The 24,288-nt window shown below is 29.6% G+C and overlaps 3 protein-coding genes across 5 annotated transcripts; 1 reads left to right on the top strand and 2 right to left on the bottom strand.

Annotated features, from left to right (window-relative positions):
- Positions 1-1,978: 1,978 nt before the first annotated feature.
- On the top strand, positions 1,979-5,266 carry LOC132917700 (tubulin alpha-1 chain). Its single transcript, XM_060978569.1, has 3 exons — positions 1,979-2,137; positions 3,726-3,948; positions 4,010-5,266. The coding sequence occupies exons 1-3, from the start codon at positions 2,135-2,137 to the stop codon at positions 5,134-5,136; spliced, it is 1,353 nt and encodes a 450-aa protein (XP_060834552.1). The 5' UTR covers positions 1,979-2,134; the 3' UTR covers positions 5,137-5,266.
- LOC132917709 (uncharacterized) lies at positions 5,262-8,542 on the bottom strand. 2 transcript variants are annotated; one of them, XM_060978581.1, is made up of 4 exons: positions 7,971-8,542; positions 6,203-6,399; positions 5,570-5,671; positions 5,262-5,495 (listed from the first exon to the last, which is right to left on the bottom strand). In XM_060978581.1, the coding sequence occupies exons 1-4, from the start codon at positions 8,143-8,145 to the stop codon at positions 5,400-5,402; spliced, it is 570 nt and encodes a 189-aa protein (XP_060834564.1). In that variant the 5' UTR covers positions 8,146-8,542; the 3' UTR covers positions 5,262-5,399. The 2 variants fall into 2 exon arrangements, with proteins under 2 accessions (XP_060834564.1, XP_060834573.1); XM_060978590.1 differs by having other exon boundaries at positions 6,203-6,366; positions 7,971-8,540.
- A 1,488-nt stretch (positions 8,543-10,030) lies between these two features.
- On the bottom strand, positions 10,031-22,037 carry LOC132918120 (EF-hand calcium-binding domain-containing protein 4A-like). 2 transcript variants are annotated; one of them, XM_060979218.1, is made up of 8 exons: positions 21,731-22,037; positions 18,609-18,720; positions 17,924-18,056; positions 16,988-17,171; positions 16,735-16,800; positions 15,953-16,126; positions 15,683-15,839; positions 10,031-10,339 (listed from the first exon to the last, which is right to left on the bottom strand). In XM_060979218.1, the coding sequence occupies exons 1-8, from the start codon at positions 21,806-21,808 to the stop codon at positions 10,284-10,286; spliced, it is 960 nt and encodes a 319-aa protein (XP_060835201.1). In that variant the 5' UTR covers positions 21,809-22,037; the 3' UTR covers positions 10,031-10,283. The 2 variants fall into 2 exon arrangements, with proteins under 2 accessions (XP_060835201.1, XP_060835202.1); XM_060979219.1 differs by lacking the exon at positions 21,731-22,037 and adding an exon at positions 21,044-21,232.
- Between the last annotated feature and the right edge of the window lie 2,251 nt (positions 22,038-24,288).

Raw genomic sequence — 24,288 nt, 5'->3', positions numbered from 1 at the left:
AAACACTACAACAATAACTAACGACCATGAAGAATGTATAAATAATAATAACTAGATTTTTTAAAACGATAACAACTAATTAGTAATTACATTTGTACATTTAATATTAATATTAGAATTTAGGTGGTTCATTATATTTTGTGTACTCGTAGGTAACAAATATATATGTCCATATTATTCTATATTTTAACCGTGGTTCGTTGAATAAGTAGGCAATGTCTATAGACAGTTCGTGAATAAGAAATACAAGAATAGAGTGAAAGGAACAAAAAGAAGTTTCATCTTAGACACTGAGAACTTTTTTTTATGTCTTAGATGTGTCTTGTGTCTAATAATAAATTATATTCTCCAGGTCTTTTGGCATTCATCTCAACAGCGTGTAAACCCAGATGTTTACCAAGCACAGGTTTAATAAACTCAGAACAAATTTATACGTTTGGTACGGTAGTTTTTGTGCTTATATTTATTTTTTTTTCAACATAAATTATAGAATACCTACCTAATATAAATGTTATCAAACAGTTTTATTTTGTCCGGAAAAGATGTTATAGAAACTTTTGAAATATAATTCTATTATTGTTGAGCAGCCCATTAATTCTCAAATTGAATACACTTATAATGTAGGTATACAATTCAATGCTATTTATTACACACGTCAATACTGTATGTGTATAATACATATTTTGATGATCTGTTAATGTCAATCTGTCATTCATGTTCATGTTAACGTTAACCAGTTACTATTCTCTTGTTATTTTCCAAATTATCTATTGATTGTTTGTCGTTGACGCGAATTAGTCCCAAATTAAGTCATAATAATAATATAATTATTATACTTGATTTAAGGTCTACAAATTTACAAATTAATGGCTCAGGTTTTTAAATATTATATATCAGTATAAATTATTACATTAAATATATTATATATCTGCATTTGAGTTTTGCAAGGATTTTTTACAATACCTTCAGAATTGAAAGTGTTTTTGATACCTACGCATTGAATTACTTAATGTAATGCAGAATGACAAATAGGTTACTTTTCATTAAATCTAGTTTTACTATTAATATATGACAATAGACCTATTGGCTATTAATAATATTCTATTAATTATTAGATATTTATATTGCATAAAATGTTAAAGGAAGTATGTTATTAGTTATTACTATTATAACTAAATTAGTTAAACTAATATGATAAATGTTAAGATGTGCCGTCAATTTAAATGATGATTGATGATATATGTCAGTTAGATTTAACAGCGATGAAAAAAAGTATCGTGTACACTGTACATTGTAACGTCTGTAGTCTGTAATTATTTATCTGCACTACTGCAGTTGTGGACTTGGCACTTGCAGTATTACGTTCATGCATTTGATTGGATGCTTTACTGTTAGATCTAAATTAATTTTGAATAATTTAAGTTTAATGTATAATATAAGCATTATAAATTAGTAATCATAGTAGCATGAAGCAAGTTGCTTTTTATCGAGTACAAATATTATTGAGATTTATAATTTGTATGTATCGTTATGAGCAAAAGTAGTCGTACGTGGAACAGAAAACAAAGGTTTCCGGACAAATAGAACCGAAATAAAAAATGACCGTTAAACTTAGTCAAAGGTTATATAGTTGGGTTTCGGTAAGGCTATATTATAGTCACATCGATGTCGAGTCATTTGATGGGAATCGTACTGCGATAAAATGTCGGGGCGAGGCGCAATACTGGCTGCTAAACGAGAGTAAGTACGTGATGCCCGTGATGGACAAACAGCCGAGGGAGATGGAGCGAGAGCGATAAAAAATTAAAAAGGAAATAATTTAACGGACTTTTACCGACTGGGCGGGACGAGGAGACGGGGTACATTCGTTGCGTGTGCGTTGGTGATTCACAGGCAAGCGGTGCGGATGTGGTGGGAAGCGTAGGCACCGCATTGCCGGTGTGCCGAACAGCGCGTCGTCGGTCTGCAGACGGGTTTCGGAGCATACAACACGGGCGCCGTCGGCCATTGGACGTCAATTTGTGTTTGGACGTGAACGAAGCCGCTTCGATCGCTTCTTGTCTGACATAATAAACTCAAAGTTTTATACTTCAACCGTTCGTTCCTATCCAACGAAAACACTCAAAACTTCAAAATGGTAAGTAAACGATATTTTATTTACCCTCAACATTGTAATATTTTCCGCGAAGTCGTCTATATTCATTTTATGCACGTTACCTACGTTAACTACTCGTCAAAACGGTCGGGGCGGCTACGTCATTTTGACACGTATGCGCTTTGAGTCTAGTAAATAACTATTTTAGCCATATTTCGTTATTTTATTTTATTTTATTTCCGTCCGACATTCGTTCCGTCACCTTAGCCGTTTTCTATCATTAACTATCGGACGAGCGACCGGATGGGCGTGACCGGAACTCCGTACGGAAAACCGTTAGCCGAGTGCGTCTTTGTGTGTTCGGCCGACGTGGCAATTTTATAAAATGTAATTGAAAAGTCTGTATAGAAATCTCTCCTAGTGATGATAAATTGTTCGTTATTATGGTTTATTTATAGGGAGTGGTAAATAGATTGAGACCAAATCCTAACGAATTTTTTTTTTTATATAATCACCGACGCGAGTCGTGTCAATGAGCAAACCGTCGGTAAAGGGGTTTATCATTGTTATATTTCACTTTTTTTTTGGTCCGGGGGGGTGGAGGGTAGTGTAGTGGTGTGCCTGGATTAATATTATTAATTACTACATTTTTGAAAAACTTGTTTTTAATGTTTATTGTCTGCTTATAAAAAGTGGTAGTTATTAATTAGGGGGTTTTTTTTTAATCGATAATTTATTATGCTTATAGACTTATTTGTATTTATTAAAGATTTTTTTTTTTTCTCAAAAGTTTTTTATTCAATCAGTTACAATCTAGAACATTAAGTATAATTGATGGAAATTAGTAGATAAAAAAAATAATAATGGTATTTTAAATAGTGAAGGTACTACGGCTATTTATCAATGATTATGATGGTAGCCCCTCCCATAAGTGTATAATATTTGACTTATATAATTGTTTTTGTAATCAGAATTCAAATTTATATGATTTCCACTACTGATATTTCTTACAGGTGTTATAGTGATTTTGATATCTCACTGATTTATACAATTTTTCAATTCTATAACTTTTCTACTATATTGATTTTTATTTAACTTTCTTATTAAAACTACCTATCAATTTTGCTATATATCTTATTTAGGTATAATAAGTTTGATTAAATGTAAATATGCATTTCTAATTTACATTTTTAATTTTGATAAGATAAGTAGGTAATTAAAATGTTATCTCATCTCGTTAACTGATCAACTATAATTATTAGTATCTTAAATTATGTATTTGATATACTATGATTTCAGTTATTACAAATTTTACTGTATTTTTCATTTCATTAGCTTTTCAAATTTATTATTTGATGGTTCAATGGGGTAATTTATTTGTGAAGACAAGTACATATTTCTATGGGCTTTATTTGTCTAGTTGTCTATAGGTACATTTTTCATATACTTAGTATATTAAGAATTGTATTAACATAACTATCCTGTGATTTATGTAGCAGCTCTCTTATAACTGCCTTATTGACAATTTATATATCCAACTGATATTTTTTTTGATATCATAAATTAATTTTGTGTGAGAAAACTTATTGTTGAAAACCTATTAACAATTTAATTCCCATTATTTTTATAGCGTGAATGTATTTCTGTACACGTTGGCCAAGCCGGAGTCCAGATTGGTAATGCCTGCTGGGAATTGTACTGTTTGGAACATGGAATTGCTCCAGATGGTCAAATGCCATCTGACAAGACCATCGGAGGTGGAGATGACAGCTTCAACACCTTCTTCAGTGAAACTGGCTCAGGCAAACATGTGCCAAGAGCTGTGTTTGTTGATCTTGAACCCACTGTAGTTGGTAAGTTGGTAGTAAAATATAAAAATTGTCTTTAAAAATCTAATTTACACTTCAATTACAGATGAGGTAAGAACTGGAACATACCGTCAATTGTTCCACCCTGAACAATTGATCACTGGTAAGGAAGATGCTGCCAACAACTATGCACGTGGACACTACACTATTGGAAAAGAGATTGTTGATGTTGTTTTGGATAGAATCAGGAAATTGGCTGATCAGTGCACTGGTCTTCAAGGTTTCTTGATCTTCCACTCTTTCGGAGGTGGTACTGGATCTGGCTTCACATCTTTGTTGATGGAAAGACTCAGTGTCGACTATGGAAAGAAGAGTAAATTAGAATTCGCTATCTACCCAGCCCCTCAAGTGTCCACTGCTGTAGTTGAGCCATACAACTCTATCTTGACCACACATACAACTCTTGAACACAGTGACTGCGCATTCATGGTTGATAATGAAGCCATCTATGACATTTGCCGTCGTAATCTTGATATTGAACGTCCAACTTACACTAACTTGAATCGTCTTATTGGCCAGATCGTTTCTTCAATCACTGCTTCTCTCCGTTTTGATGGTGCCCTCAATGTTGACTTGACTGAATTCCAGACCAATTTGGTCCCATACCCCCGTATCCATTTCCCATTGGTCACCTATGCCCCAGTCATTTCTGCTGAAAAGGCTTACCATGAACAATTGTCTGTATCAGAAATTACCAATGCCTGTTTTGAACCAGCCAACCAAATGGTGAAATGTGACCCACGTCATGGCAAATATATGGCATGTTGCATGTTGTACCGTGGTGATGTCGTACCCAAAGATGTCAATGCTGCCATTGCTTCCATCAAAACTAAGAGGACAATTCAGTTTGTTGACTGGTGTCCAACTGGGTTCAAAGTTGGTATCAATTACCAACCCCCAACTGTGGTCCCTGGTGGCGATTTGGCTAAAGTACAACGTGCTGTTTGCATGTTGTCCAACACCACTGCTATCGCTGAAGCTTGGGCTAGGTTGGACCACAAGTTCGACTTGATGTATGCCAAACGTGCTTTCGTCCATTGGTATGTTGGAGAAGGTATGGAAGAAGGAGAATTCTCTGAAGCCCGTGAAGATTTGGCTGCTCTAGAGAAGGATTACGAAGAGGTCGGTATGGACTCTGTCGAAGGAGAAGGTGAAGGTGGTGAAGAATACTAATCACTGAAGTTCCCAGACAACAACCCCATGCTTGATTTTACAACTCCAAAAATTTAATTAACCTCAGTATTTTTTTTTTATATGGACATTTTTAGACATTTTATTTAAAAGAAAGCAAACTCAAATGAAATCATTGTTTTTTTTATTTTTTTTCTTATAGAATCCTATAATATCTTGTTCCTTACATCATGGTCATTTTTTTACTAATTAGTAATTACCTATATTACTTCCAATGTATTTGTACAATTAACTTGATAGTGTACTTAATCTTTTGGGTACATCTTTTGTAACAATTTGTTTGGTATGTATTTAACTCCATCAAAACTTTCAAAATATTGGTCTATTTTTTTGCTGTGTACCTATAATGAACAGTTTAATTTTATATTAGACAATGGGATGTTAGTTTTTGCATAAAAAATGAGACTTGTATCACCTTGATGTTTTCTAATTGAACTATGATTTTATCTTGGTCTATTTTAATCCAGTCTTCATGAAATTCTGTTATTATGAAGTACTCTGGTTCTTTAGTGAGATCCTAATTAAAACAAACATCTAGAATTATTCAATTAATTAATGAGATGAACATTTTTCCTACTGTTCAAATTTAAGTGTAACATATCTTAATTTATCACAGATTAAAGCTTTTTTGCTCGAGAGCCTTATAATTAATTATATCGTGGGTTGAAGTATATGTATTTTGTAATCACATTAACTCATTTTTTTTTTCAAAAAAATAGAAATTCAATCAATATAATAAGTTAATAATGGTCACAAACTCTTGTTCTAAAATTGTTTATAAGTGAAATTTGTGATTTAAATTGTGTGTAGTGTATTGTCTTTGAACTTGCATACTAACCACATCTGTTTTGTGTAATATACTACAAAAAATGAGTTATACTAATATTGACAGTCATTTATGGATTATTTGCTACAATAGTGGGCTAGGTGTGACTGGAAGGTTGTATAGTAGGAATCCTAATCTATTGTATGACTATATGGTATTTATCAATTGAAATAAACTAATATTAAATTTTGTTGAATATAAGTAGGTAGGTACTATACTCACTGCTTTATCAATATTCCATCCAACAATAATGCCAGCCATCATGGTATGAGTCAATATTACATTTCCAACACTGAATTCTAAATGAGGTGGTCTAAAATTTCGAATTAAGTTTTCTGGTACTTCTTGGTCATCTGATGTATCGTCTTCAAATGATTTTGATAGACCTAAATAGTTATATGTGATTTGTAGGTAATTTTCTTTAAAAAATGAGTACATGTATTAGTTACTTAAATTGAGCATTCAATAATATAATAGATGCTCAAATTATTTTTATTATTCTATATCAGATATGGAGAGGAACAAATTAATGTATATTTATATTACAATGATTATTTTTTATAAATTTGTTTTTTTGCATGATTACCTTTTATAATATCTAGAATACTTAAATTAATTTTTTTACTTAATTATCTTTAATGCTAGGTAATGATATTTGGACTTATGGGGGTAAACTGGTTAAAGACTAAAATAAACAATTTACAATACTTTTCTTAATTTTACACACGTGTTTTTGGAAAAATAATTTTTTTATTTTCTTATATCTAATTTAACATTAAACTAATAAAATATTAAGTGCATAGATATTTGATATTTTTATCAAATTTTAATAATATTATTTTTCAAGTACCTAGTTGACTTTTTTGACCTATTAACTGACAATTTTCATTTTTTTTATTTTTTTTTTTATAAAAATGTCTATAAACAATTTTTTGCTTTCTCTTTAAACTTTTGATGTTCAATTAAAAAATTGAATATTTGAATCAAGATTAATACAATAAATATAGTATAGGTAAGTGGATAGATTATGTATTTATTAAGACAATAAAACTTATTTGTTTATAGAATTTCTAAAATAGAAAACTATTTATTAGTATTTAGGATATTATAAAGCTATAGTTAAGGTAGGTAATTTGCCTATTCATAATGCCGTGTGATAAACTTTCATTATTTAACATCAATAGATATAAGATAATATAAATTTATGGTAACAATTAAATTAATGCCATTATAAGAACGTAGTAAGTTCGTAATAAGTTGTATAGGGTATTGTATTGTCATAGATTATAAATACTAGAATTTGTATTTTATAATTGGTATTTTGTACTTGTATTTTGTATATAAATATATAAATTAAACTTTATAGTTTACAGTAACAAATAGATCTAAAAGATGACGAAAATTACAAAATAAAATCACATGATCGTAAGACCAATATATAAATTCATTGTTCTTTTCAACTAGAATCCTAAAGAAAGCAATGACTTATAGAATTAAAAGAAAACCGACTATTTTATTCATAATAGGTACCTATTAAGAATATCATTGTTATTATGCCGACACCGAGTCTAATGATTGTGGAGGGTTTATTTTAGTTGTCACAAATTTATTTCATGAGAATAGAAGATTTAGGTATTACAATGGTGTACCTACCTATTTACAACTTAATTTTTATTTTTTTTTGGTTGGGATTGAAAAGTTTATTACATTAATAAATAATAATATAAATATATAAAATATGCATAAATATAGTCAAATTATAAAATAAAATCAAGCTTATTACCTACTGTTCTAAAATGCTAAGTCATCAATCCTGGGGGGAAGGGGTGGACCCCAGAATTCTCGTAAATATGCCACTGAGGTACTATATCAAAATTGTCGGTGCATTATATTTACATTTTACGGAACGAAATAAAAAACTCATTTGGTAATTTAAGTATACCTACTAGTTTCAAAAAAGTTTTAAATTTCCGGGTAATTGAACACTCACTCGCAAGGCTGACGTATCCAGCCACGTCGATGGACAGCTGCAGCAGGTCACTTGGTAAGTTCTTCACGATTTCGGATACTAAGTTTCTAAAGTTTTGATTGTACTTCATCAGGCACAGTTGCAACGGCACCGCCGCTAGCAACAGCATCAACCCGATGACGTGTCGGACTTGCATGATGCTACAGTAGGTATTTTATTAATGATTTAACACAGATGCAGCTTTTCTGTACAGGTCATCGGCGTTTGCTTATTTCGGTTATCGTAAATGTCAAACGAACGAGGTGTGATTATGGTTGTTTTTAATTTTTATTTTCGTAAAAACAATTTATAACAATATGGTATGACGTGTTTGTATTAAGATGAAAATTAAATCGTAATTAATGTGATAAACATAAGTATCATATTTTTGTGAAAATATTTGAGGCGCGAACCGCATTATACGCCAAACGAAACGGGTTGAACGAAATACTTATACTATATCGAAATCACGTACACACTTAATGATGGAAAGTATTATAAATAATATTCAGTGCATATTGCATACGATCAAATAGTGATACTAAAGTCGATTATATTACGATTTTATTTCCACACCTCCTAGACCATTGGATTGTTGTGAACACAGGTGTTTTATATTGCGTGTATTATATATTATTGGTACCTACAACATATATGTACCTAAATTTATTATATAAATTATATAGTATTCATTATTCACACGTGTGTAATAAAATAATGTATTACAGGGTGATTCTTTTTACAGTAAACAATCATCATTATCTCAAAAAGTTATAATATCCTATTTAACAGAATGCACTTCTGCTATAAGTGTTGAATCAGACATCTCCGATTTCCCTCACTATTCTGCGCAGTGCAGAATACACTTTGTAATAGATATTTTCAGTTAAAAGTTTCTTTTAACGATTTTCGTTAACTACGTTTTTAAAATATTTAGATTAATTTTAAACGATTTCTATTCCATAAAATGTTTACGGACCCACTGACACTGTTCTACAATATGTTAGTTTCAGTGACGTATACAAGAGGGGACGTGGGGGTCAACCCTCCCATTTAGCTATGTCATTTTCTTTTTTAACCCTTTCAGAAATAATGTCTACGCCACTGGTTAGTTTGGAGGGCTATATAAATCTGGACAATATTAAACAGGAAAAAAATAATCTGGAATTGTTATTTTGAATCTATTAGAATATCTTAGGAATTTATTAGTTAATCAGTAATAACATTAGAACAATAATAATATGTTATTCATTGTATTATAATTTATAATATTATAGTAATAAATAATATAATATGTTCGATGATCCTGAAAAAATAGTTTAACCCTATTTTATTAATAAGAGAAAAAGAAATTACTATAAGTACCCAACACAAATAAACGAAGAAATGCCATTAAAAATAAAAATAGACGCTGAAGAATGGTCATTAGTTTATATGGTGTCTGCTCAGAAAATTGTTTTTCGTATACAATAATTTGACTCGTCTATTAAACTATTACAGTATTACAGTGATGATAATTGACTCAATGATGAGGTACCTACATTCAATATCAACAAAATAGCAGAATTACCCGGGTTTTTCGAAAATCAAAATTTTCAAAAAGTTTTCAAGATCGGGTATGAATCCAATGAGGAGAGGGGCGGTATAAGCTTCTTTAGCTCCCTTTGGAAATTTCATAAATTATATATTTATATAACAAACAGTTCATTTTTTTTTTTAAATCCATGGATAAAATTATTTATATTTTATTTATTTATTATTTTTCTATAACATTATTTATAATATATTAGGTATACACTAAAATTATAGTTTAATATTTTTTTTAAAAAATGTAACCACTTTATTTCAGATTTATGATGAGTATTACTGTTAAAATATAATCACCCATATAGGTAATACGTCTACTACGTAATTATTCGGTTGTCTTTTTTTTCGGAAAGAGACATAAATTATCATATTGAGTTTAATTTATTATTAGTGATGACATTATTGTGTACTTATTCTTAACGCCACAATTTGTTATTATATATAAACACACAACATACATGCAGCGTTATATTATTTTATTTATAAGTATTACGTTTATATCCTAATAAATATAATTATAACAAAAACGATTTAAAAAGTAGTTGTAATATTAAAAAATAATAAATACGACGACGATTGATGTATTATTGTCGATACTGTATTATTATATAAGGTCTATGTAGATGACGCTTATTATAAAACATATAAATGGTATAATCAATAGTGTAACATGAGTTGAGTGGCAGCGACGATGACGCCTCCTGAGCGTCAGTTCAACAAGACATTTTTCATGTCCTGTAGGATTTCTAACTGTTGCAAAAGTCCTGAAACACGCAAAAATAAAAATATAATAATGGGGCAATAACATAACTGTTATTATATGATATTATGATATAATAAAGCGTTTAAATATTTTATTACATTATAGAACGACATACTGACACAGGCACACAGTATAATCGGTGGCACAATTATAATGGGGGGGAAGGGTATTATTTAGGACCTTTAGGGTTCAAACAGCTTATGATTTTCAAGTTCCAGATCCGTGTGGTTTCGTTTTGGTATTGTTAGGCGCTTTCATTGTCACGCTATATGAATGTTTAGTAATTTTAGTAATCCCAAGTTTTCGATCAACTTTAATAATAGGCTAGGTTGCATTACTCAAGCTAACTCATGCCAAGTAAGGTATACCTAACCTATATATTACTATTTGAACAGCAAAATAACTTAATTAATAACCATAGCCCTTTCTAATATAGTCATATAAGATAAGCTATACACGTAAAGTTTATTGTATATTTATTTAACTATATGTACGGCATGTTTTGTGTGAATAGTCATGGATATTGGATATAGTGGATATTTCATTTATGTATTATTATTTTTTGCGACCAGTATGCTTAAAAAAATAAATTTTTTTAAACTACTTTTATATGTGTATAATCGGATTTCTTTATACAATTATTGAAGAACAAAAGCAATCTTTTAGAGAAAAACAGATTGTAATACCTGTTTGAATTCGTCAATAATGCTTCAAACAATTCTCATCTCGTCGCTTACTCGCTTGGTTATACTAAATGCATTCATACCTACGATAGTATATACTATAATATAGTATATATAGTGTGTTTATTTTGTCTACATTAATTTTTAACAGTATACTTTATACTTTATAGGTACTCGAGAGGGATTAGTCCTGTAAAATAGAGATAGATACGATTTTGCGCACTATATGCTATATATATACTATACGCACTATATATGTTGTACAATTAGGATTTAGGTGTAATATTACAACGATGGTCGGTATACTATATATGGTTTTCGATTGATGTGTTATAAATTATAAACCGTAAAGTATTATTTGGATTGTGCGTACGGCAGTATATGGCGATTAAATTCATCAGATCATACATGACTTATTGTTATTGACGATTAATAGGCATATAGATGGAGTGTTATAATAAATCGTTCATCAACTACGGTCTGCGGTTTATTATTTATAAATTATTAGTTAATATTTGTTTATATTTTAATTTATACCGATATACGCAATTATGTGTTAGAGACGTGTAACTATAAAAAATATTTTTTGGTGTAAGAACGAGAGAACTGAAGAACTGCATTATTTAAAATATGTACCTATATTTGAGTAGCCATGTTTTTAATAATTGTATATAAAAATTTATTTTTAAAATTATGTAAAATAAAATAAAATCGATCACTTCTCATAAAAAAAAAACTATACCAACTAAATTGATTTTTATTTCATACAGTTAATTAAGTAGCCTGCAGTAGGTACCTAATAATGTCATTCTATTACGTCAAAAAAAGTAAAAAAAATCTTTTAAATGGTTAATAGTTGATATACGTACATCATATTCCTAATTTATATTAAATCGTATTTTGCAATATTGATGTGTTTCAATGTGTATTTGTTTTAGATTTTAAGTCATTTGCAATATGCCGTTAGCAGACGGTGTGTAATGAGTTAAAGTGTTAAACCAAACGTTTCGCAATAATTTATATTTATATAGATTTACTGGATTTGGTTGTAAAAACGATCTTAATTTTTAATACGTATTATTAATTATTATTTATAATTTATTGTGCTGTGAACAATGAGTACCACGCAGTTTTAAATTTTGATATATCGATATAGGTTTTAACATTATATAACAATACATAATCTTTATTATTATATAATGTGTAATGTGTTTTTTATTCCGCTATGATTTATACAAACCTATTGTAGTAAATGCGGTGAGCCTAAACATTATTGAGTAATTAAAATCAGTTCAGATAAAATGTATGGAGTAGGATATAGGTAGTCATATGAGGGTATATGGACTAATTACGCCGAAATGGCTAAAACAAAGTTTTTGCTTAGGGTCAGTGTACGGATTGCGCTTGTGTTCAAAATTGCCTACTTTCAGTTACGAAAATATTGTTGTTCAATCTAATTCCACTATCATAAAAATAAATAATATACACACTTAAATGCTTGAAAATTAAAAACTTATTTATTGATAAATTGATTACTGGTTTAAGTGACTGATTATAATATATTTTTTAACAGTATCGGGATAATAAGATTTCATTATTGCTGAATATTTATCAGCCTAATTATTTTGTTACACACAATATACCGTAAATAGGAAAAATCGGAGTGTGTTATTAATGTTATTATTATTATTGTAAAAAAGTTTAACTGTGAATTATAATGTAACTGGTGTAACTTTAATTTTGAATAATATCAATGAAAAATCAGTTCTATGTGGACTATACGTGAGGTATAAAAAAACATAGTTTGGACAACATTCGTTTTTTTTATTTCACCCTAATACGCCAATCTCTCTATATCTCTCTATATATAGTTGTACACCACTATCATAAAATAAAAATTGTCCCATCTATTTGTTCATACAATATTAGTACAAGATTACAACATTATGATGTCTTATTACATTATATTTTACTTGTATAAGAAATTTAATACTGCAAGTAAAGGTATACAATGTATAGACTATGCTTAATTTATATGAATATAAATAATATAAAATGTTTAATGCATGTAACGCCATTATAAGACAATGTTAATTATAAGTTCATATCTAACTTATAAATAGCAGTTTTGATTAGGTCTTCATAAAGTTTTCATGTACACAAATGGACAATTTATGACAATTTTATGAACATTAAACAAACTTGATTTGAAGAATACCTACAGCACGTTTAGTATAAGTATATGTAAAATATATGTAAAAAAATCTATTGTGTCCTTCGTTACATCTCAGCTAAAAGCCTAAAACATAACTAACAAAAGCATAAGCTATAGCCTATAGGTAGTATAGGTACGTCTTGTCATTTGTTGATTATTATGACTTATATATACGAGTTAAAACTTTAAAAGTAGGTACACTATACAAATAAATGACAATACAATTTAATTCATAACATAATATGAAATCAGTATTTTTGAATATTTTAATTTTACATGTTATTTGTAATTGCTATTTTCTACTTGTAAATAGTTGTAATAATAATTATATCCGTGGTAAAATATTAAAATCAAAATTGGCACTTATATATAGACATATAATACCTACTATCTATATAATTTAGTTTATAGATGCCACATATTCGGTAATTTCGAATATTCCATTAACTCGTGCTATCAAACTATTCTATTCCAACTATACGAGTATAGTTAACTGAACATAACTGAGAACTTAGAAGTTGTTTATGTGGCATAGGCTCGTATTTAGAAATTACGCGCCACTTATGAAATTCCTCTTTTTGGTGACAGGGATGGGGTGGATGTCCACTGTTAAAAATAAATATTATAAATACCTATATAAAATTATAAAACATTACTTGTTTTTTAAATAAAGGAATAAATCCACTTAAGTAATTAGTTACCTCGTATAAAATCTCCTCCAAAATACATAAGGGAAAAGCATTTAACACAATTTTAAAGTTATAACCTAGGTAATAGCTATGTTAGCTTAATGCATAAAAAAGTTCATGAAAATTTACCGCCCTTCGAGTTACACCAGGAGGAGGTGCAATAACCAATCCTGGCCCCCTAAATACAGGGTTGTTTGGGCATAGGTACTGAGAAGAAAAAAAATATTAGAAATAATAACTGAGACATTTTTTATTAAATATTCGTCATTAACTAACAGGCATAAATTGTTTAAATATTTTTTGGTTTTAGATGTCATAATACTAAAATAAAAATATATATATTTCTGACGTGCTCATCGTATTATATAGTATTATTATATATATAAATTATTCAATATTCTAGTACTTATGTATTTTATTGTATTTTGTAGTAAATATTAAGTGAGTAAATCATATTGAACTTGTGGGTGATTATTTGAGGTTTGAACACTTTTTACATAAAATTGGGCCACTAATGGTATGTTAGTGTAGTATCATATTGGCATTATACAAATCACTGATTTTATAATGACGTATATATGTATAGGTAATGGTTACGTATGAGCAATTTGGGGGAGGGGGAGTTCGCTAAGCTTTCCAAAAATTATTTAGAATTACCAATATATGGGTACAACAAATAAAAATATATTTTATTTATTCCCTCAATAAGCACATTTTTAAATAGAAGGGAAATGGTGGAAGAAAAGTTTGTGAATGTTACTCATTAAAAAATGTATGACGCTAACCAAAACTAGCAAAAACTATTTATCTAAAAAAGCATATAGAATATTCCTAAAATATGCCTAGTTTATGTTACTTTAAAAGATATTTCAGTAGGTATTTAATCCTGAAAAGCCGTGAAATGTTTTAAGAACAATAATACACATATTATAAAAATGTATATTATATATAACCACTATAGCTTTAGCTATATATATATTGTATGTTATAGGTACTCTGCAGTATGATTCTGTAATCATTATTTTTAAGTTGCGCATAATATTCTCACTTTAAAAATGAGAAAGCATTTTAAACAAATACAGTGAAACCTCTAAATACCGGACACTCTCGGTTGCCGAAATTTTTTCGCTATTTGGAGGTGTCTGCTAATTAGAGGGGGTGAAGAGATAAATAATAAAATGAATATTACCAAAATATATCAAAAACATGATTTACATATGTATATTTATGTTATTTATGTGTATGAATATACTAATATAGTTATATGTAATAATATTTAAAACAAAATCAGTTACCGAATGAGACGGTAATTTCCTATGACGGATATGATTAATTATAATAATATAATAATGTGTAAAAAAGAAAAATGTACATTATAATAAAATATACTTAGATAATAATTACGATAAAAATGATCGAAATCTAACCAAGAAATTGTCCGTTATTTAGAGGTTATCCTATACATAAACGGTGAATATTTTTCCATTCCAAAAAAAATGTAAGCTATTTAGAGGTATCCGTCCAGGGCGGTTTCATTGTATATTTTGATGGTATAAAAAATAATTTTAAGTTATTTAAAATTAAAATTTAATGTATATATTAATTATTTTTAAATAGTTAAATGTATGTTGCATACATGGTGATGATATATTATATTATCTGTGCAAAGTACATTATGTATAAACTTTATTTACGAAATAACAAATAATGTATTGTAAGTATATATATTTAATAGGAATTTCAAAGTTCAAGCGCACCTTCTTCTTTTAGAGAGACCAAATTTTTCGCCACATAGAACCCTTGTTTGAAATGTTTCTCATTATCCGCGGCAGACTCCGCATTTGTCCTCTCAATGATTTCCTCCAATTGACAGATTTTGGTCCGTTCCGCATCCAAATCGTTCAACAGCCTCTCCTGAAAGTATTACAAGTACCTTTATTGTTCATTCCATCCGAACCGCGAAATAATATTTCGTTAATAATAACCTCGTTATTAATATCGATCGATTTTCAACGATTTGTACTTACACGAGTTTCGATAAGCTTAGCGTTTTCCGCCATAACCGCCAGTTCACGCTGTTGGGCCGCTACTAGCTGTCCCGCAAATTCCTGTCTAGTTGACACGGCGGCTCGGAACCTTTCCTCTTTGTCGGCCAGTTCATTTTCCAACGCGGTTAGTTCTGACCGGAACTTTCTTTGGTCCTACATACGTTTTTATTCTTTAAATTTAAAATGTAAAATTAAAACCCAACACCAAAATAATTTGAATTAAACTTTTAAATGTGAACTCTATTCCAAGTCAAGATTTTTGGACCTATGGGTGAGTTTTCCTTACATCGGATATTCTAAAAAAAATACTAATCGTTATAGACAATTAAAAATTTAAAAAATTATATTATTAATTATTATCTTAATAAACATACCTATATGTTAACATTTATAATAACCTTTAATAAATACATAATAATTAGTGTTCATATTATATTGATATTTTTCATTTAGTTTAAAATGCAATACAGAAATAGAAAAATGGAATGACATATTTTCAAAATCACAGCGAAAACAGTAAGACTATTAAATTAGTATAATTTTAGTTTATAAGAAAAACGTTACATAGCGTTTAATAGTATACGAAACATTGTAATGGTGCAGACCGTCGGAAACGAGTCAGAAGACTAATTTTTAATGTAAAATTTTTTTACAATACTTTATAAAATAGTATCGGTAATAATAGTGATTGGTTAGCGTGTTTTCCCATTTATCATGCGGTGAAAATTATTGACACGGTAGTACCTACGTTACATACATACTTCAAGCTTGGTCTTTTCTTGCTCTTCGCGGAAATGTGATTCGAGTTCTTCAAAAAGCTTTTGCATCTGAAAATTGCACGACAAACGACGGTTAGGTATTAATCGTTATTTATTATTCGATGCGATTTTCACACATTATTGTAACCCGGTGAAATGCAGCAACGCTGGAGGTGATAATAATTTATCAGCCCGCAGATTTAAGTATGATATTGGTAATATTAGGTATATAGGTATATGCATATCGGCAACATACGTTGTTTTGGTGTTGGACTTCACGGCTCTGCAGCATTTCTTCCAGCTCCCTGTCGTGTTCGACGATCTTTATCAGGTCCATGTTGAGCGCCCTGAGAAACGCTTCGACGCGGCCCACCGACACCGCACTGTCTGGTTCCGTTTGAGTGGCTGCCTTGCATATGTTCTCTAAATGTCCTATGCTCCTGCCGAAAGCACATACCGATTGTTAATAATCACCGCACTCGGTGCATGTAACACCGCGGTCGATGATTAATTTATTTTTATTTTTATGATCTTCGTAGACAAGGCGATCAATTTATAATTTGACTAATTGGTCATTTCTGGGTAAAAATGGATTTTATGTGTCTATAAGTCTAGACTGATCAAATAAATACTTATAATTACCTAAACTATTGGTTTATCACACGAATTTTAGATATTCCTTATATGAACGACTTCAAAGTTCAAAGTTTTTCGAAAATACTTAAATTTAACCTGGAAAACGACTGTTTGATGATAAAAAATCACTTTGTATTATAAACTTTAATACTATATAATTTTATAAAATATGGATCTTCACGCGCGTTATTTACAAAATGTATTTGCACGTGTTGTCTCCATTTATAAAATAATAAACGTACAATACTTTGTGTTGTTATATTTAAAATTAGAATTGACCTATCATAAAACTTAAAAGTAAAAATATTATAAAGAAAACTTCAAACACTTTTATTGGTATATACATTTTGAACGTGTTATGAGTATTTTAAAAATGTTATGTAAGCGTATATTACGTATATTATAATCAAAATTAAAATCCTACAACGTGCCCTAGATCATATATTCTTATTACTTTTAAGTTTGATAATAATTCACTCAAATATTAAATCTAACAACATAAAATTGTTTCTGTTGAACGAAAATTTAGTATATCGTGCTTTTGTAAATAACTTACAATTTAATCATGTTCGTGTCTTTAATTGTTTGCAGAAGTGTTTGGATGTCTTCTGTGTAAGAACATTTGAATGAAACGATATTTTGCTGTTCCTTCCATCGATTATTTCGGAAATTCATTGGAGCCGTGTCTTCTGTGAGTAAATTTATATATATATATATTTATAATCAGTGCTGTATTTACAACTTAGAACTCCCCCCCCATAAATATGTCACTGTATATAATATACTATTATTTAATATTTTTTTTATGTATTATTAAGACGTATATTATATTGCATAAGTCTGCACTAATAAATATATGTTTCAATTAATGAAATGTTTCATGTTTGTAGTTATATTTCAAGTTAATTATTGTGTAGGTTCTAAATGTATTTTAGTCTTCGGGTTATGTAACTTTTAGAGTTGTGAATTGTGATTAAATAAAATATTTATTGAGTCGTGTGTTTTCAAATAACGAATAACTGCAAAGATGAAATATTTCAATAATAGTGAATGTGATTTTTGACACCCTTTTCATTCAATATCGAACCAAACCCACTAAAGTTTGCATGGCTCATAAAGTAGCCATTGATGTAGCCCAAAGTAATAAAAAATAATTACAATATTCTATTATTTTAAGTTATAGTGTATACACCGAGTATGCTATTAATATAAAATCATAAATCATATTATAAGGTACTTACTGAACTTTTCTAAAAATTGACAAAGTGTGAGGTAACCTTTTTGCTCGACATCCAATGTATCAAATACGATCTCCAATTGCTCCGGTGTCATCGAGAGCTCGTCTTTTAATTTCTAAATAATTTTTTTTTTTTCATTTAACTATAGAACTAAATAAATATACTATAATAATATATAGCTTACACGAGTTAAATACTAAATGTATAATTTACATTTCTAGTTTAAAATGTAAAATTGTAGTCGCAGTTACATATTTTATAATAGCTAGAGTAATATTGCAGGGTAATGTTTTGATCGACTTGGTCGATAATTTTGAAAAATTTTAACTATTAAACAATATATATTCTGATGTAACTTTCAGCTTTCTTACAAATATATTGGAATTTGATCATCAAACCTCATATACCTCCAAACCTCCATTATGTTTTTGTATCTCTTAAATAGTGTTTTGTAGTGTAGTGCGATAAATAGGTTTTTACATTCTCGGTTTACCGTTATATACTTATACATCATAAACAGCAATGTATTTTATCAGTATATTTTCATTAAAAACTTTTTTAGGAAGTAAATAAAAACCAAAATTAATTATTATATTAGGTTAGTACAATAACTTGTTTTAAAAATACAATCTTGTGACTTTATATGTTTTAAATATTTTTTTAAAATATACCCTCCTTCTCCCGCGTGACCTCTATATTAGCTACTGTTGAGTATAATTGTAATGGTATAAATAATATAGTTATTATAGCATATTTAGGTACGTGCGTTCAATGGTTTTGTAGGTAGGTATTATAAACGGTATAGTGACAATACACCGCGTAAGCCGCTATAATATATGCATTGAATCGTTTATTCAATTTTAAATGTTGTTAGTTGTACGCACCACTATACAAGTGCCTACTGTGCAGTTCTATGAGAATTTATTCATGTTTTTTTTCTTTATTATTTATTGTCTATACGGCGTCGTAGTATGTTATAATAGTATGTACTCCGTCATTGCCTTCGTATATGCATATTGCTTTTCGTGCAGACAATAACTGTATAGTTAGGACACAAATTACGATAATTATCTTTGCTTGTTCGTTGTTTAATAATAATCGGGTAAATTATAAAAAAAAAATATATAGGTACCTACCTATTTAGAATATGAAGCAGTAAAATAATTTGTTATATATGGTGCATTATTGCGTCTGACGACAGACTGGTTTTGAGTCGTATGTAAAGGTAAAATAGTGAATAAAATTAAATACATTTTCCTGTGCTAAAACAATATGTACGATGAAAATTTGATCGTCGAAACGATTATAAAAGCTATATAATATGTACGAATATTTATCTGCAGGTAATGAGTTTTTTACGACGAGATTAATACCTAAGTATATTATTTATTGTTTATAATTTTAATAATCTTGAATTGGGTCTTTAATCAAAATCAAGAAGGTACTTAACCGCTTAAAATTTCGATTTCTGATTCATATTTTATTGTAATATGTCTGCGACATTAAATTCTCGTGTTTAATCTATTCTTAATAAAATATTTCAAACAGTGTGTCTATTATATATAGTATAATAATATTATAATAACTATGTGCAATACACATATTATGTTTTATAACCTTTTATTGTATTGTTTTTTAAGAACATTTATTCACATTTAAATTTGGTATTAAATGGTTTCAAAGAATTCTATGGGAAACTGGGTACGACAACATGCGTGTTTAAACAAGTGTTCGCCATTATTATATAGGCGTAAAAATCGCTAGCGCGTATGTGGCAACTTTCAATATAAATAATAATACACAAGTTTTAAATTTTATTTATTTTTTTGTGATCGTTTATTGTACCTTTTGAAATTTGAAATTTATATTTGCAAACCTAATCAATTAATAAGAAATTGATGGAACGTCCATGATCCGATAATGGACGATTATTTTAAACGCCATAGATAATCATAAAAAATCAATACATTTTTAAGGTTGCATTTGTGAATTATTTTGGCTGTCGGATAAATAACTATCATTATAATTAAATAATTCTCAATTTAATTATATATTAAGCTTATTGTTCTGCTACGAGTATAATACCTATATAAGTATTAAGCAAGATAAGTAAACACGCGATAGATAAAAATGTAAGAAAAAAAAACACTCAACTACTTAAAAGACGAATTAGTATTAACTATATAAAATTCAGGTAAAAAATGTAACGGAGTGATATACAAAAGTTATTTTTAAAATCGTAACGTCTATGTAGTATAACCCTGTACTTATATAACATGAGGGTTATATTATACGAGGGTATGGCGCAGTATTACATTACGCTACTGTATATACGTATACCTATACTATATAATATTGATAATCGACTGTTACAGACGAAAACGCGGGATTTTAATTGGTCGCGATGGGAAAAATAGTTTTGAAAAAGGTATACCTACCAGCTTACTCATGACGCGTGCATTTCTCGGGACTCAAAAATCGGCCAAAACATCAATAAAAATAAGTGACGATTCGATAACTATAGCTATATATAGTGTATATATTGTTTTACATATTATACTGTTTGTGACTTGATCGTGACTCGTACCAAACACTCGATCGATTCGTCCGGTCGATACGTTATACTTATAATAGTATATGTTGTCATTTCACTCATCTTAAATCCCGTGTTATCTGTCGATATACCGCCGCGGGCACTTATAATCCACGCGATTATACTCGTATTTTATTATAATAAACGAAACTATACACAGTTGGTAGCGTGAATTCGAGCCAGATGTAATGCAGACTTCGGTTCGAGACCGCAAGTACTCGAATAAATGACTTTTTAACATATTTGCATCGCGCACATTGTAACGAATTTTGTACTATACGCGTGCTATACATTACGTATGGTAAAAATTACCAGCAAGCTTAATTATTTTCCAGCAAAAATAAAAATCTTTCGTCCTCTGTCCTGTACCCGAGTCTAATACATTATAACGTGTTAAATACGCGGCGCGATCGCAGTCGTATCGCAACAACAACACAGATGACCTGCACCATCGACGCCATCGCGACAAGTACAGATACCATACGCATCTATACACTACAGTCGTATTCCACTTATTAAATTGTATTCTTACTTGCATGTCTCGCCTCACGATGAACCCCTTTCCCTCGGGGTCGCCGAGCTGAAAGAGTTTGTGTCCGATGGCCTCCATGGCGGAGGCAGGCCACGTGCACTGTATTTTTTTCAATTCTTATCTCGAAACGCCACGACCCGATGCCGTGTCGAGCTCGCCGGTAGGAATGTACCGCAGTCGGAGTTGTCGCCGGCCGGGCGGGCTGACAGGCAGGCGAGTGTAGGAAGAGGCGGCGCACAAAGCTGCGTTCGCGCGGCAGACGGCCGTCCAAGGTCGCGGGCGGCGAGCACGCGTCGTCGTCGAAAGCGGACCAGCGACGGCGTGCGACTTTTTTTGCGTTTTCGCCTCGGCAGTCGTTGCTGCCGATAATATTGCACAATATCCAACATAATATTGATTTTACAATCGTGTGATGAGGATTTGGTATTTCGTGTATATTGTGTTCCTACAAGACATGTAGTCGATAAAATGTTAGGATTTTCAACTTTGAGGGATGGTTTTGGATATAAAATTGGATCTAGTTTGTACTTTTGAGAGATTTACATTATAAATTTCCAGTACTTTTTTTTATAATTGGAGGGGAGGGGGAATAAGGAGAAACGGATAATTTTATACTGAAACATGACATTTTTGTTTTATTTTAAAATATTATTTAACTTAGATTTATGTAAGTTGATATAATAATGTTATAAATATATATATCATTACAATAATTAAATACTAATGAGTAATGAGTAATGATATAATAAATACAATATCCTCAAAAAAAATTATATCAACATATCGTAATATTAAAAGTAAAACAAATAACTTTAATAGCTTAAGCAAAAAAACATAATATTTTGAAATGTACTTAGTGATATAAGCTGACAGACTGTTTCCTTTCAGAATCTTTATTTTTGTATACAATAATACATTCAGTGAATTCAAACTTAACACATCCATTGACCATAATAGGGACCTACTCGACATCTAATGTACAGTAGAGTGGTACCCACTCTCCTACCCTTTTCGTTTTAAATACAACTTTAATTTGTGTATTGGCTTGATAGAAGTTTGAAATATTTTTTTAATAAATCTCGTAGTATATTTCATAAGTTTGACTTTATTCTTAATCGCAATAGCCAATACTCAATATATATATATATATATATATAAGGTGTAACAAGACTATTTAACAAACTTCCATTACAAATGTTTCTATAGTTGTTAAGTGGTGCTGTATACATATAAATATTATGTGTGCGTATATGTATTATATATTAATTTTAACTTTATTCTTAAATTAATCATTGATCAAAAAATACATGTAAACATATAATAAATCATCGTAATATTGTTGTTATAAGATTTCCTACTAGTCATTAATTATAATATAAATGAACTGTGCAAGTCGACGTCAAAAATCAGTAAGTTTATTATTTTACACGATTATAATATTGATGATAATATTATGTATGTTATAGGCAGAAGTGCAAAATGTTTCAGTGCGTCAATCGGCGTATAAATAATACATCGTTGCTGCCGCCGCGCATCCACAAGTACTTACCTATCATTAATTTATACACGCGATTCATATTATGTACTATAATTATATTGTCTATATTATATCTACTTATATTCCGTATTATGCAACAAATATAATATAATATCATGTATCATATTATAGGTAGACTAGGTAGTGGTAAACGAAAAATCAATGCATACCACAAAAACAACAAATTAATAATATAGGTACTATAACAACATGTTATGTAGGTAATGCTTGTTGTGATATCTATCGCTTTATATCAGTTTTATCATAGATTAACTAAGGTTTGGTATTTACTACCTACTTGGATCTATTATTTATGTCACAACCTATGACTGTCCACCGACCCGGATTAAGATAGGTAGATATAACAAATTAGAACATTCATTATTTATAGTTATTTTAAAACTAAAGAATATATTTCATACATTTTTTTTATTTCAATTGTTTTATAATTAAAAAATAGAAAAAAAAATAAAACTAATATGGACTATGGAGGTGAATGCTTGAAATGGAAATTTTAAAATTGTAATGCAATGCCCAATTTTTTTGTGGATGAGGTCAGTTAGTGAATAGTAACAGTTTTTTTTATCTCATTATAACAAATATTTGTTTTAATAAATTATTATTTTTTTAAATATTTTAACACTGTTTATGTGCCTATAGTTGATGTGATTTTTATACTTTTTATAGTTTTTCAGTGTCTCAGGGCCTATAAAAGGACTACTAAAATTACATAGATTAAATCATTAAATAGTAAAGTCAGAAAGAGTTAGATGCTATAGAATTTATTTTAAATCAAATTATTTTCAATATTTATTTAATGTAGGTAATGATAAAAGTCCTGTGATCCTTCAACTTGGACATACTTTGGGGGTGGTTTCAGAGCCTGGTCCCCGGTTTCCCTGGCCTAAATATACCACTGTAGTTCATAATTTACCAAATAATATAGAATTTTTTATTTATTATATTTTATTTTATTAGTCCAACAAAATTATCTATTCCAGAGGTTCTCAAATTTTTTATT

Source organism: Rhopalosiphum padi, chromosome 1 (genome assembly GCF_020882245.1).
Source record: "Rhopalosiphum padi isolate XX-2018 chromosome 1, ASM2088224v1, whole genome shotgun sequence".
NCBI lineage: Eukaryota > Metazoa > Arthropoda > Insecta > Hemiptera > Aphididae > Rhopalosiphum > Rhopalosiphum padi.
This window is presented reverse-complemented; position numbering and strand designations above follow the sequence as displayed.

Coding starts and splice junctions, on each gene's coding strand:
- LOC132917709 (XM_060978581.1), bottom strand. CDS start 8,145: ATGCAAGTCCGACACGTCATCGGGTTGATGCTGTTGCTAGCGGCGGTG. Junction 5,672..6,202: donor GATGGAATATTGATAAAGCA/GTGAGTATAGTA, acceptor TGTTTTAATTAG/GATCTCACTAAAGAACCAGA. Junction 5,496..5,569: donor TTCAATTAGAAAACATCAAG/GTGATACAAGTC, acceptor TGTTCATTATAG/GTACACAGCAAAAAAATAGA.
- LOC132917700 (XM_060978569.1), top strand. Junction 3,949..4,009: donor TCTTGAACCCACTGTAGTTG/GTAAGTTGGTAG, acceptor CTTCAATTACAG/ATGAGGTAAGAACTGGAACA.
- LOC132918120 (XM_060979218.1), bottom strand. CDS start 21,808: ATGGAGGCCATCGGACACAAACTCTTTCAGCTCGGCGACCCCGAGGGA. Junction 18,721..21,730: donor TCGTGAGGCGAGACATGCAA/GTAAGAATACAA, acceptor AAAATTATTTAG/AAATTAAAAGACGAGCTCTC. Junction 15,840..15,952: donor CTAAGCTTATCGAAACTCGT/GTAAGTACAAAT, acceptor TAATACTTTCAG/GAGAGGCTGTTGAACGATTT.